This window comes from Anomalospiza imberbis, chromosome 2, assembly GCF_031753505.1.
Source record: "Anomalospiza imberbis isolate Cuckoo-Finch-1a 21T00152 chromosome 2, ASM3175350v1, whole genome shotgun sequence".
NCBI lineage: Eukaryota > Metazoa > Chordata > Aves > Passeriformes > Viduidae > Anomalospiza > Anomalospiza imberbis.
The window spans coordinates 63,586,431-63,601,821 of record NC_089682.1 but is presented as its reverse complement, the minus strand read 5'-3'; the positions used below and the strand labels follow the sequence as shown (position 1 = coordinate 63,601,821).

The 15,391-nt window shown below is 37.1% G+C and overlaps 1 protein-coding gene across 8 annotated transcripts in view; it reads left to right on the top strand.

Annotated features, from left to right (window-relative positions):
* The window catches only part of YAP1 (Yes1 associated transcriptional regulator), an 85,006-nt gene that overhangs the window by 40,853 nt on the left and 28,762 nt on the right, over nucleotides 1-15,391 (top strand). For all 8 annotated transcript variants that reach the window (XM_068181432.1, XM_068181434.1, XM_068181435.1 and 5 more), the window contains exon 3: nucleotides 7,740-7,855. In XM_068181432.1, coding sequence (XP_068037533.1) covers nucleotides 7,740-7,855 — 116 coding nt within the window. The remainder of the gene's footprint in view (nucleotides 1-7,739; nucleotides 7,856-15,391) is intronic.

Below are 15,391 nucleotides of genomic sequence, written 5' to 3'. Positions count from 1 at the left end.
ATTTCATGCTTAGGTTAAGGAACTTGAACTCTGACAGGCTCTCTTCCCACCTGGTCAACAGGATGCTTCTGCCCACCATTCTCTTACTTTTTGCTTTTATTCTATTTCAAAATTAATGAAATCACGGCTGTGGCACCACAGGATTGCACACTGAACCACTTGCATGTCAATTTTAAGGTATGCTTTTGCAAGCTGAATGAAAGTTAGAATTGTTTATTGTCATTTTACTGGTGTGCTCTCTGGCATCATATGCCTGTGGTGCAGTTTGGTGAGAACATGATCAGTGATGTAGATGGAGTAATCCAACACAAGCTTTGTTTAGTTAATGCATTAAGGCTGCCAAGCAGAAGGAAGAATTAGGAGAACTCAAAAATACAGCCATTTTATTTATTTCAGGAATATTCAGAAAATTGTATTAATGTTTCTAGTTCTTTCAGGCAATTAGACCATACCTGCAGACATTACCACCCATAAGAGATAATCTCTTACAAATTTTAGGGGCTTTTTCTGATGCTTTTTGGGAAACAGTGAGATTAGGAAGTTTTGAATTTTACTGCCATGTGCTTTTATATAATTAGGCTGTAACAGTCCTGAAACTTAAGGAAATATTGCAAATAAATGGACAACACAAGTGGAGAAACAGTGCTTTCCCCAGCAATGGGTGGAATATAATCTCTCAGCAGATAACATTTTCATTGCTCTGTAACCAGCCTTTTCTTTTGCTGGATTTTGTTGGATTTTTTTTCTTTACAAAGCCAGTTGGAAGGTCCTTAAAGGGTTTATGGTCACTTTAAATGTGTATCCTCATCTAAGAATGGTACAAATTCAGGGAAATGTTTATGGAGGACTGAACTAAGGGTAGATGTAATTGCTAACTGAGATGTCTCATCTCCCTTTCAGGCTTTTCTCTATACTGTTTCTGCTTGGAATTGAAATCTTCTCAAATAATGTATTTAAAGTATAAATCTGTAATTTTGTTACAGCACCTGCACAGTCAGATATGCTAATTAAAAATGGCCCATATATCTGAAGACTTAGATTCCTGTTTTAATCCTTTCCAATTCTCAAAATCCCCTGAATAGGATAGAAAAGGGTGCATGCACAAAGAATGTCACGCCTTCTATCCTCAGGCAAAGTTGAATCCACTCCATTGTGTGTAAATATCCTAAGATCATCAGCAGCCATAACCCAGAAGTCTCTGCATGCTACACTCCAGTTTTTGAGAGTGGTAATTAGACCAGTTCATGTCAAGGCTTCTATACTCAAAACCTTCTTTTTCATCCCATTTCTAAATGCAGCTATGGAAAATTTACCTGTGGGAATCCCCCTAGTTCATCAGCCCTGTCAAACTGATCTCGGCCTTCCAGCTATTGCCACTTTCTTAGGGATATGCATCCAGCTCTATTTTTGAATTAGTGGATACTGCCACTTTGACAGCTACCCTCTGGTCAGACCACCATATTGGTATTCTGGTGTAGAGCTCAGGCCTCTGCAGAAGTAGATATACTGATTTCTTCCTTGCCTGCAAAAATGATAGCTAAGTGGGTGTCTTGGAGGTACCCTACACTGCCTGTACACAGGACAAGTTTATATAAGATTTGGTAAAGAGGTTAGTTATTTTTTTTTTTTTGACAATTTGTGGTAGTTTCAAGAGCAGAAATATATAAATAAACAGTTTCTTCCGGAATCACGAGGAAAGCTAACTTTCAGTATATACATCAAGACCTGATATGCTGAAATGTACTGGTGAGAGCTCTAAAATAATTCTGGCATTTATGAGGAGACACTTTCTCTTTACTAGTCCTTAAAGTTAATAGACAAATATAAATAAAAAGCGAAAACCTTTCAGAAAGTGATGTATTATATGGATTAAAGAAGCTAGCTGGTTAGGAAGACAAAGAAAAAATGAAAGAGAAGAATCTATATCTCATTCATTTAACAAAACAGAATCATAGGTGACGTGCTTGTCAATGGAGCAGCTGACATTTGGGATTTAATAAAAAGTTTACATTTCACACCAAAAATAGAACATAATTAGATGTAGTTTCATTTGTGCACTTGCTTACGTTACACAAAGCCTTTCCTAGCTATCCCCAGAACAAAAAGTACTAGGTGCCATGTCAACACCCTTGGGAGGTCTGTCATGATGTGGTATGCATTCGTGTTTTGCTTTTCTTAAAATGTGATTTACAGTGAATTCTTAACAGCCCCAAAAATCTGAAAACCAAAATCTAATTTTCTCACAGACATAAAATATAAGTCTTTTCTAGATTGTTAAAGCACAAGCATTACATTATGGAAAGATGTTTGCATAGTTTTTTACAGTGATGCTTTTATACTTAGGAAAAACTTGTCTTTCTGTGTGTTTGATACTGAATTTTTGAAATGTCCTTTTGTGAAAAGCCATGTGCAAATGTACTGAGAAGTGGCGGATTATTTATTCTTACCTATTATTTTATGTGTAGATCAGACCTCATGCTTTTTTGCTGTTGCAGAAATTTCATACAGTAAGATCACCTGGTACTGAGGATTAGAATATCTGTTCATTCTCTTTTGCTTTTCTTCCTAACATTACATTTCTATTGCACACTTTACCGAAATAGTCTTGCAGTTCTGGCCTGCTTATGTTAGTAATGTCTGTCCTAAGATCTGTTTCTGTGAAAGGGAAGTTCTAGTTATAAATTATATAGCATATATAAGGTGACTCTATGCTAATAAAGGCAAAAAGGGCAAGAAAGACATATGATTTTATAATGACTAGGAATTCTGAAATGAAGTTCTCAGCATACCCTGGAAAGTGCACCTGCCAATGGGGACCCTGTAGTTGCAATACATACTAAAGAATATCAAAACTGAAGACCTCTTAGATTAGCCTTTCTTGAAGAATTTTAGGTAATTCTTTGAGTGTCTTTTTTGTGTATGTTTCTGACATGGCTTTTAACAAAGCAGTATGTGTCTTTTCAGTGCAGCAACTGGAGAATAAATGGGAAGGTATATTACACGTTGTACAAGGGGCAGATGAGTTCTTTGTTTTTAAAATGGTGTTATTTTATTAATCTACTAAGATCCAAAGGGTTCTTAAAACAAAAAGTAAATTCCCTTTTCTTTTTTAGGTCTCTAGATCTCCTGCTTCTTTTCCAATGTACTTAAAAAAAAAAAAAAACAACACAACCAAAACTCAAATCAAAATCTTCAACACCCTTCTCCCCTCTCCCTCAAAAAAAAAAAAAAAAAAGAGGCAAAACACCAAAACCACTACCACAACAAACCCAAACCTTAAACTCTAAAATTTGGTTAGAATTTGAATCTGACAAATCTTTAGGCATGTGATAGTGTTTAATGCCAGTAAAGATTTCTTTCAATTAGAAATTCTGATTCTTAGTAACTTCAGAAATTTTCTTTGTGTATATAAAATGAGAACGTTTTTCTTTTCTCTGAAGTTGTTGTTGTCAAAATGCAAATAATTTGTATTTGGCTGTAGAACTTGAGAATGGGTGAGTGACCGGGCTCACCCCCAGACTGGGGTGACCCCGAAAGATGGAAAAGTCACTCATCCAACCCGTGCCATCAAAGAAAGACTCAGTAGTCTTCAGTCGTTCGGTCTCAAGGTAGTTTGTTGCGTCTTATCTAAAAGATTTCTCCCTGAGCTGCTGCGGTCCGTTCAGCAGTCAGGCAAAGGCACACTCCCACACCCAGGGGGCTGGTGCCCTCTTTTATATCATACATTATGTGTTAAATGTTTATGGTTTTTCCCCAATGCCCATCACCTATATTGAACAGTGACTTTCTACTCTAAACCAATCTGTGAATGCCAACATCACCAAGAACATGAAGGTTAGGAAGAAGAAGGAAAGAGGACAGGGCACGCCCAAGTCCCTCCATCTTAGAACTTCTGACCCCCATGTACAAAACTCAGACCCCTCTGTACAAGGCCTAAAACCCCCCTGTACAGCACTCAAAAATTCTTCCTTTCACTTTGTGACTACTTCTACTATAATAGCTAAACTTTTGTGATTTCTCGTTCTTCCTGCAAGGTTGGTAAATTGTTCCATGGATCAGGTTCAAAGCCACAGGGGTCTGTGGCTGCATGCCAGGGTCTCAAATGCTTTTGACCTGGGCCCGGAACATCCAAGAGTGTCTGAGGGACATTCTGGGTTCCAACAGGTGAGGAGATGCAGCTTGTGCTCTTCGTAGTGCACAGCACTTTGAAAGTCCTTTTTGGTGGAGGATGGTGGGTGATGTGTCTTGGAACAGTCACTCTTCTTGATACTAGAATTCACATAAGTTTGCTAACAAATGCTTAGTTTTAGTTTTGTTTTTCTAAGGCCTGTTACCACAGACCTACATTTATGGTACAGTCTGATTTCCTTAGTTTATACGATGTTTGTCCAGTTTAATAAAGTTTTGCTTCTCCACAACATAAATGAACAATCATAAACAGTGGCAGATAGATGTTAGATTTGAGAATTTATTCTGTAAAATAAAATGTCTTTTATTGCTTGATTATCCTAGAAATGTTGTTTTAATTCCAGGAATATTTACTCACTCGGTTCTGTTCACACAGTACAGAGCCGTGTTTCTCATTCCTGAGTAGGTAGAATTTTAAGTTTTAATTTGATAATACATACTATATATAGTGGTTCATTTATAGGTTACATTGATTGCATATAATTCGCTAATGTTTTTTAGTCTTTTATTTGTGTTGACACTAGTTGCTTATTGAGATATGGTACAGCTTATGTAAAATAGAAGATCTGTAATGTAAGGATAGGGGCAGTTGTGTAATTCAGCTCCTATGAGAAAAAAATCTACTTAATGCAGGGAAAGATAATGCAGTGTTGATGTCAGTTCCTGTTATGTCCATTGAGACCTTTTCTGTGCTGCTGTTCAAAACAGAGGGAAAGATCTTTACCTGTGGAGAATGTCCTATTTCAATACTTAACTTGATAATTAAAAATACACGGTGTTTATAGTAAGTTACATTGGTCCATGTGCTGCGAATGGGAACAAAATGAATTCCTATATTTTTCCATGTAGTACTAGGATTTATTTCAACATTTCATCCATACAAGTGAGGACTTGCCTACTTTGTATTCTGTCAGCTGGGCATTATTTGGAATTTGTAGGAAAGAACTCATCTGTTGTGATGTGTTTTGGGTGCTTTCTTAATATATAGCATTCAAACACTCAGGATGTGGAGCAGGTAAGATACGAGGACTGTGATTTGATGGAGGTTGAGGAGAAAAGTTTTGAGGGAAGGTGTGGAGGAAATGGATATGTAGGTCATGAAGTACTGAGCTGAGTGGGAGGGAAAAAAAATAAGCTTGCTTACTTTGAGACTTTTCCTCCATAGCTCTTGGCTCTAAGACTGCTCTGATTGTAGTTCAGTTGGTCACGTAAGGAACATGCTGACTTTTCTCAAGTGATACTGAGCTAGGGAAAAGCTGGAAGCTGCTACTGCCTAAAATAGCTATCCTTGTTAACAACTCCACATGAACATTAACTGTACCTTTGAGTGGCATGCTTAAGCTGTCTTGAGGAATCACTTATGCTGTTCTTGTGCTCAAAATTGGAGGTACATCTAAAACTGCTTCTTCCATGATCCATTCATCTGTCCCATGTTCAGATATGTTTTGAAAAATTGATGGATGTTGTTTCAGTGCATTCATACAGTTAACTGTAAAAATGGTTCTGTAATGCAGGGAGAAAACATTTTTTCTTCTATTTCTTATTATGCACTCAAATAGCATAAAAAAACAAATACTATAAGTTACGTACCTTGCATTTTATTAGTTCATAGTGTTACATGGATTTTTATAAGAGTTAAATGGAAATAGATGAATGTGTTATTACAGGTACAGTCGTATTTTCCCAGTTTCCAATATTGCCAGAACTGAGTTGAGCAAATATAACAAATCAGAAATGGAGGGGAGGAGTAGCACGTGCTGGTACAGTAATTTAAACACACAGTCTGTGAAGCATTACAGTGCAGTGTTTTTACATCTGTATTATCTTTACCTGTTTTCATTGCTGACCAGCAGAAAAGTGAAAAATTGTTCTCCAGTATGAAGGTTTATATATAGTCCTGTATATATAGGGTAGTCTTTACTATGTTGCACCATGTTTTATAAATAAATAGGCTTAAAAAAGAAACAAAGAAGTCTCGCTGTATGTGGCATGTTTCTCAGTGAAGCTGAATATTTGAAAACCTGCGCAACCAAAGATGCAGTCTGCATAATAGTATCTTGTTGAGGCTTAACCCCAGCCATCAAACATAATTTATTGGTGTGATGGTCAGAGGGAGGTCAGGTTCATCTAAAACATAGCCCAGTACTAGCCATGGTGAAGAAAATAACCTCTACCCCAGTCAAAACCAGCACGTACTGTATTAAATGAGTTACTACAGTGTTTCTGTAATTCTTTGGTCTGGAATTGCTTGTGTGCATGTTTAGAGAGCGTAAATATACATATCTTAAAACTTTTTTAAAAGCTAGTTCGTGTTTACTTTGTAACAGAAGATTAGAATGTGATAAGTAATTTGACATAACTAATTATTTTGGTGACTACTGCTTCATTTTATGTTCTTCTGAATTTTTTACTTGTTGTGGTTTTGCTGAAGAATATGAAAAGGGGCATTCCATGTAATCCAGAAAAGCATAATTTGAAGGATAGTTTGTTTAAGGAAAGAATGGTACCAAGTTAATAATGCACTGGATTCTAATTTATGACAATACTATCTACTGAATATTATTTTTTATTGATACCAGTTCTAAATGATGGATAACAAATTTTGTTGTCAGTGTTCATGTACATTTGGAGTTTTATCTTTGTCCCTATGTACTTCTCAGAGCAGTGTTGCTTAATGCCACCAAGGTAAAATTGATGCCTTTATGAATAGACTGCATCTGTTGCTCATTAGCAAAACATGCTAATCACATAATCCAAAAGTAAAATAATGATTAATTACACTTTTGTATTTTCATTGAATTGAATACTTCCATGAATGTACTTGCCATTTTTTTTCAAAACAGAGAAATCTAAACTTCCAAAGTTTTGCAGAGGGCTGGGTGGGTTGCTTGACTGTCACACAGTCCTCATCTTTTCACATGAAGTTGAAAGGCAGCTGCACATTCCATTCACATTACTGCTTTAGTGTGATTGGTTACTTCAGCTACCACAGAGAGATTGTTCAGGTGTCAGTGGGGAGGAGAGTAGTCCGTCCGATAATCTGTGGATGTGGTCTATGCACAGAAAGTTTGGGAACACTAATGATTGCAATACTAGCCCGTTCATTACCACTCCCTAGGCCCTGAATTTGAACTCTTCATGCTGAGCTACTGGACTGTGCTTGAGATTCCAGACATAACTGGCTTGGTTTGAAAATCTGTGAAGTCACATTTAAAAAATGGCAAATAAGTGATCGAAGAGAGAAGGAAGCAAATGCTTTGTTCCAGGGTACAACATCTAGTTACGGTACAACAGTTTAGATTATGGTATTCATGATGAACCTTATCTAGCCATTGCTCTAGCTCTAGTTGCTGCAGCTGTTGGTTGGGAAAGTAGTGGTGGCCAGGGCAAGGGTTTGAGAATCTGACATACAGTGATGCTTGGAGAGAATCCAAACAGTTCTTGTTTGGTTTTGAATGTGGCTGTTGTTGGCAAGCTTAACCTTTTGTTGTTAAACTTTCTGTGCTTAGCAGATCATTGACTGTCCTAACTCTTGCTTTGTTTTGTCTTAGTCACATTGATCAAACAACAACATGGCAAGATCCTAGGAAGGCCATGCTTTCCCAGATGAATGTTACAGCTCCCACCAGTCCTTCTGTGCAGCAGAACATCATGAACTCAGCATCAGGTAAGCAAAATTTGTATTTATTAAAAAGCTCATACAAGTAAGCCACAAGCTATTCTAATCAGGGGAAAGGCAGTCCAGATTTAATAAATGTTCTTCTAGTTATCCTGGTTTGAAACTTTAAATTTGTTGATGAATCTATCAAGCAAGAGGCTGATAGTTGAAATAAGAGAATTTGTATAATATTTATGTTGTCTATAGAAAGAGCACTGTAGTTCTTTGATTTATGTTTTTATTTTTCAAATGAATGGTTCAAACTTGTAAGGATTGGAATGTAAGGAATGGTTCAAAATTTTAAGAATTTTTGTCTATTTTCTTTTGACCAAAAAATGCTGCTGAACTGATGAAGACAAGAATTTCCATACCATTAATATCAATTTACATTAAAGCTTTTGTGCTTCACAGTGCTCTTCTGCTTCCATTTGCTTACTGACTAGAGATGGTATACTACCATTTATTGACATTTACTACATTTAATATGAACATAATTTTTTTCCTGTCCTCCCTAAATGGATCAAGCAAATACCTTGTTTAGAAGCAGAGATGTTTTGGTTTTCATCTTGTGTTTCTATTACTTCCAAAATCCAGTATGATGGTCATTATTACTCTAGCTGGGGAAGTCTTAAGTCTTTTCCTGGAATATAAAATTGTTTTTCAGCTGGCCTGGCAGGGCCTCTCACTAGACAGCAGTAAAATGTTCTTGTTCTTGCTGTAGAATCTACTGTATGTTTTCAGAGCTCTCTCATATGATTATGCAGAGAGCAAGCATTTTGGTGCCATGCTTGTTTGAGTGCTTGGTCTTGCCCTTGCTTTGTCACCTCCTGTCTGTCACTGAGGTTCATGTTATATTTATTTTCTCACAGTCTGACTGTATTTTGTGTGTGTCTGCTGTTCCTGTACTTCCCAAGGGTTATTCTCTGGTGCTGCTTTTGTGGTCTGTTTAGACAGCTTTGTTTCATGCTGCAATTCATGTGCTGCAGACAATACCAAAAGATTAACAGGCGTGACCAAACTCCGCTGTTCATGACTGAGTATTAGAGGGGAAGTTAATCAAACTTTTTGCTGGCTAGGCCAGGAGGCTGGATTATCCTGAAACAAATGAGTCCTGTTCAAGTTCAGGAAGTCGTGATTCACAGCAATTAAGGTCTCAGACTCTGATGTGAAAATAAAACAGTGTGATTATTTTCTGTGTAAATTTATCCCAGGAAACCTGCAGCAATAGAGGTGGCATGTTTTTGTAGGGACATTTCTAAAGGAGGGAGAATAGGAGAAAGGAAACAATTCCTTGGTCTGACCTGCCTTTTTGCTTATTGGTGCTAAAACTAAATGCTTGCTGTTTCAATATTGACATGAATTCTGTATTTTAAGATAACTCCTCAAACCTCCTACAATTCTTGTACCAAGAATTGACAGGAAAAAATATTGATAGTAAAGCAGGAATCACTTTATGTACTTAAAAAAGAAGGATCCTTAGCAAAAAAATGTACTGTTAAATTATAACAGGGTGTTAACAAATAAGAAAAGAAGCTAGCAATCTGGACACAAGGATTATTTTTAAAAGAGCATTTACATGTAATTGCCTGATGTAAGTGTGTGAGAGAGTGATGCTGCATAGATACTGTTCTTTGTGCAGTAAAGAACAGTTGAAATGTGCAAGTGGGTTGTCTTGTGATTTGAGAAATCACTTACTTGGATACAAGTTAATTGAACATTTATCTTTAATTTCACAGATGATACTGTGTTGAACATCAACTGAAAATCCTGTGAAGTTTTTTTTTTGCCCCAAGTGCTCTGAATCTGATAAAGTGCATGAAGGACTCAGAACTCTTGTGTATACTGAATTGCATCACATCTTATGTGGTGTTAGGATTTTTTAAGCTTAAGGCAGTTGAGGTAGTATGACTTGGAACTGGCTCTTTGGATGCACTTGCTTACCCTTATTTGCTATTAACAAAAGTCTGCTCTGAATTAAGTAATACCAAACCTGCATTTATTGGATGCGATTCTGATACTTGATCTGGCAAATGTTTATGTAATAACTTTAAATTATGACTGTATATTTGTTTTTACTAAAGTCTCTTATACCTGGTTTTGTTACTTTTTATTACTGAGTTCATGGTAGCTTATGCTTCCTTGGTAGCCTCTTGAATAATCTTTGAGAGAAATGGAAAAGTCAAGTAACTATGTACCACTTCAGCACAGTGGAACTTACAGTCATGATGTTGGCACTCAGATTTTAGACTACTTAATGTTCTAATTTGGGTATTCATCCTTGAGAAATCAAGTTGAGACCTTTAAGACAGAAGTTTCCTCTTATTGCTGGCAGTGAAACATACACTAGTGCATGAGAGCCTTTCATGAAAGATATTGGAAAAAAATGAGTGTAAGTATTGTGACAGCTGGAGATCACGGATTTGCAAAAAACTGTCTGAAATGCCACAAAGGAGAATATTTTCCTTTCTGTATAGACGTTGTATGGTGCTGATTAATTTTAGCCCTTAAAGTTACTGTCCAAGTTCTAGTATACTGCCTTAGGAGCCTGTAAGTCAAGTTACTGTGCTGAAATGTAAGAATTGCAAACAGGAAAGCAAACTGAAGATGCAGAGAGAAGAGAAATCTGAAAGCTGATGTGTACATATTGGAGATAAACCCGTTGTCTTTTTGGATAAATAGGAGAAGAAGAACTCAGGAAAGATGTGATAAGGGCAAGTCGAAAGATTATTCAAATATAAAAATGGGAAAGATGTAGTTTTGCATGAGATTGAAATCTTTAGGTTATCTGTCTTAAGAAATTCCATCTCTTGAGGGACTTAGGTATCTTGCTGCAAATGACATTTTTTCAAGGAAGTTGATGGACATCTGTTCCAGGCATGATTTTTGTGAATGAGTTATTCTGTGAGTGTTAGTTAGATACATCCTTTATAGGAAGTCATCAGTGTGTGGAAAGTGAGGGTGTTTTTGTCTGTCTTTCTTAACTTAGTTGCTACGTGTAATCAGCTAAAATAGTTTGGGCCATATGTATCCAGAGAAGCAGCACAGTGCTCTATTAGATGGCATTTGTTGGTTCATCTGTGAAATAGGATTGCATCTTTACTTCAGTAGTGGAAAGGAAACAAGCCTGTTAGTTGTAAATATGCCAGATGTATATAAAAAGTCATTGTGACTGTTCTGATTTTTTGCATTATGTTTCTAAGCATTTTTTCCTAAAGCAAAACAGAACAGGGAAAAAAAAAAAAAACCAACATAGTTTCTTCTGTCCTGATTTAAAACAAACAAACAAAAAGGTAGTAATAATGGTATGCTGTTCTTCTTAGGAACATATCCTATACATTTCCTACTGAGGTAAAGTTGTACATTTTATTTTCAAATATATAACTTTACCTCAGTAGGAAATGTATAGGATGTGTCAACAGTGGCTGTTTCATATACAATTACAGATGATACAACAGATGGGATAATTGTATTTATGTATTTCTGTTCTTCAGATACTTTTATTTTCTGAATCTTGCTTGAATCATGCTTGACAGCACTGCATACTTTAGCCTCTTCCGCTTACGCCTAGACCTTAGATAATTAGCCTTGGAGCAGACTATTTGTCTTTGTCCTCTTTTGTCTTCATTCTTATGTGGCAGTTTTGAATTGAGTTTCCCAGTTAAAGTTTGTAGACCTAGTGCAATTCCATTGTCTCTTAAGTTAAGGCTTTAGTGCCATGTTAAATGTTGGTAAGAAAATGGACACTTGAATTCATAATTCTCAGGGGACAGGCGGGTAGGAAGGACTATAATAACATTCCCAATAACTAAAACAAGTTCTAGCTCTTCTCTTAAGTCCTTGCTCACTTCAGATGCAGATTGCACCTATGTAGCCAGTCATGCTACAAAATTCTGTTTTGTGTACAGTCAACACTATGATCTGTTGTGAAACTCGAGTTTCTAAGTATCTGTGTGACAATAATGTTAATTTCTTTCTTGATCTGCAAAAACCACCCCTTTTTAAATAGTGTCTTTTTATACTAAATTGACAGGATAAAGGTGTACTTTAAGTAAATATTGTGGACTTTGATATAAATTTTGGAAGTTTTAGAACCAGAGTGACTGAAGGGAAAAAGTTCAGCTTTCACAGAGAAAGATTAGGAAAGTTCTTGGAGATCAGTGTTTGTATTAGGTGCAGGTGATTTCTGTTGCTGAACATAGGTATTATAGTTCCTAGCTTGTCCATGCATAATCAGTTGGTAGATAGATACAGATGCCCTCTGATACGCATTGACCTGTTGATAAAATACGGCTTTGTTTACATTTGTTTTAAAATTAAGTGTTAGGAACTGTAGAGTCTTGCAAGATTCACTTCTTATCCCAGCATAGTTGAATCTCTACTACATTTTTGCTTTTGTTACTTTTCCAGTTGCATTCTCTCTGCCAGCAGCAAGCTCTGCTTTGCATTCCAGACTCCATGGCATATGAGAAAGTTGAAAAAAAAATCACAAGAAGTGGACACATGCACCAAAGAGACATGCACACAGGCTTTTAAAATTACATGTTATTTATATGAAGTTACACCGTTATATAAATATTTAGTTACAGAGGTATGGCTTACCAGTAGTTCTGGAAAGCTGGCTTACATTTGGAAATTAGAATTTAATTTTTTGGTAAATTTGTCCTCAAAAGTACCACAGTGCAGACAGAATTCCCTACCTAGACGGGTTGTGTCTCCCTGTGCAAATTGCTTCATAGAATTCTAAACTTACATTTGTGATAGTGTTCAATTGTCATAGGAGGCACCAAACAGAACTAGTGGAACTAGTGGGGGGTCCATGTCACAGGGATATTGTTTGTGCTAAATATTTACAAAAGTTGGAGGGAAACTGGAGAAGTACTTGAAAGAGAGATATTTTGGCACATAGTAAGCAGACAGAAACTGGCCCAAGGAGTAACTTGTGATAGAGTCACAGAATATCCTGATTTAGAAGGATCATCAAGTCCAATTCCTGGCCCTATGCAGGACATCCACAAGAGTCACACCATTGGGAGCATTGTCCAAACACTTCTTGAGATCTGGCAGGATTGAGGCTATGACCATGTCCCTTGAGGAGCCTGTTCCAGTGCCCAACATACTGGAGGCCAAGTGACTATTCATGGCCTCTATACCTTTTAGGTCTCTATATGTATTTGGTGCTTTATTTAAAAGTTTATAGAATGTGACAGTCGCTAAATGGGCTACTTTCAGCAACCAACAAGATCTGTCCATCAGCTCAGGCTAGATGCCTGGACTAAATGGACTTTTGGTTAGACCCAGTATTGCTGTTTCTATACAACATGAGCTACAGTAATTATGGAAATTTTAGTGAGAAGGTCTGAATAGCTGCAATATAGGACTCAGTTTTTGTGACCTAGGTTATCTAACGCTGAAAATTCTGTTCCTATTGAGCCTTTTGGGGGAAAATGGGCATGTAATTGCAAAGGAATTTTCCTAGATGCTCTGGGTGTATGTGTCTCCTATTCCTCAGCATGGGTTTAGTTCTTTCCTCTGGTAGCTGCCTCTAATACAGAGTTTGTCAAGTGACCCTTTAGAAAATCAGACCTATCTTCTAGTTTCACAATTACTCACAAAACCAAACAGGAATTACAGAAGGCAATAATTTCAGTTTTTGAACTGCCTTTTCAGTATGTAACAATGACAGCAGAAACATGAGAGCAGTCTGTTGTCCAAGGAAGAAAGCTAGATTATTAATACCAAAAGTTTCTAGAGATAAAAGGTCTTGCTTCTGCAGTCATTTATAGCACTTAGCAAGGAAGGCTTGCTGCTGTCACAGCCAGGTGAGCAGATGGACCTTTTTGTCCTGTTCCACAGCTGTGCATTTTATTTAGGAAGAGAACCTTGCCCAGGTTTGTCTCTAATAGTAAGTTAGTACTCATCAGATCACTGAATCTCATAAGTAGCATTATTCCACCAGGTGGATGGACTGATCAGCTCCTGGCAGCCTTCTTCAAAGGCATTTTGTTCTTACTTGCTACAAAGGAACATGCTGGACCAGTACAGATTTCAGTGTTCAGCAGGACTGACACCCCAAGGCTGGTTTTGTTTTTCCTAAAGCCAAAGAGGTTTTTTCTGGCTTTGCAGTTTACAAAGAATTTCTTGATGGGTTTCTCCAAGGCAGGTATGGCTTAGCAGGACTCTGAGGAGAGTGGTAGTGAGAAGGTCTGCCTGCATGGCTAGCGTGTTGGCTCAGCAGTAAAGGCGTGGGTTTAGTTCTTCATTGACTTGTGCCTCTGTGCTCCTGTGCCCCAGCTTTGTAAAAAAGCATCTCACTGGTTAGCTGGCTGGTCTTTGGGTATGGTAACAAAATACAGTGTTCTTTGCACTGGAGCTTTCATTCCTTCATCAAAGTCCTTTTGTACAGTGAGTATCTTAGGGTTTAAGCATCATTTGCAATATTGTCACTCTTTCCTGCCTGTTCTGTTCACTAGCTTCTGATAAAAGCTAAGGTACTCGTTACTTGTAGGCAACATTTAGAGTGTTAGAGGTGGGAAGAAAATGTCTAGTGTTCACTGTTTTTCCTCACTTGAAATTCATCTGTAGCTCTAATGATGGAGTAGTGAAGTTGTTAGAGAAGGGCTTTGTTTTCTGAGCCAAAATGAAAGTTTAAATTAGAAATGTAGTTTGCAAGGGATCTTCAAAGACCACAGTAAGAAATTCTTGTCCTGATTATGCCTTGGGATATTATTGGAATGCAATTGAATTATTTTTTTACTCTTTTTGACATTTCTCCAAGAACATCTTTTGAGATTAAGCAAACAAATTTATCCTCCCCACCTCTCCTCCCAGCTTTAGACTGAATTCTTCAGCAGGAGCATGACTTCAGGACACAGTTACAGTCAAGAGCTAATGTAGTTCGAAGTTGGATATAGTAGACATTAATCAGATACACACATATTTTTGGGTATACCTGAATATCATGTGTGAAATAATGATGTCTGTGTATACCTAGTGTATTTTACATTATACAGAATAATCTGTTAGTCCAAGTCTAACAGCCAGATGGCTTCTGCTATTGTATTACTGTATTACACTGAGGAGGAGTAGAGGAACTTGATGGCTTATTGCTACAGCAGGTTTTGTTCTAATTTCTTTTACATTCTTAACATGTGTAGTGAATCTTTTGTTGTAAAATTTAAGGGTTGTACTTAAATCTAAAAAACAGGGAAGATCTTCCTGTGTCTAATTTAGATATTTGTAAAGCACCTCCTAGATAAGACAAGATAAATATAATTTTTTAAAATAGTTTTCAGTCTAAGCAAAGTATGGATAAATGTACATGGTCATATAGAGATGTGAATGAGGGGTTTAAGAACTGTAAAGGAATGAAAGCTGCTGATGGGAGCATATGGGAACCACTCCTCAGGCTCTTTGTTCAGACATCAACTGTGGACTCCACAACATCATTATGTACCTCCCTTTGACCATTTTCTGGAAGTAGTTTTTCCTGTGTGTGCCTTTCTGCTTGTAGAGGTGTTGCACTGCTGTTCATAGCCCTGTGTCTTT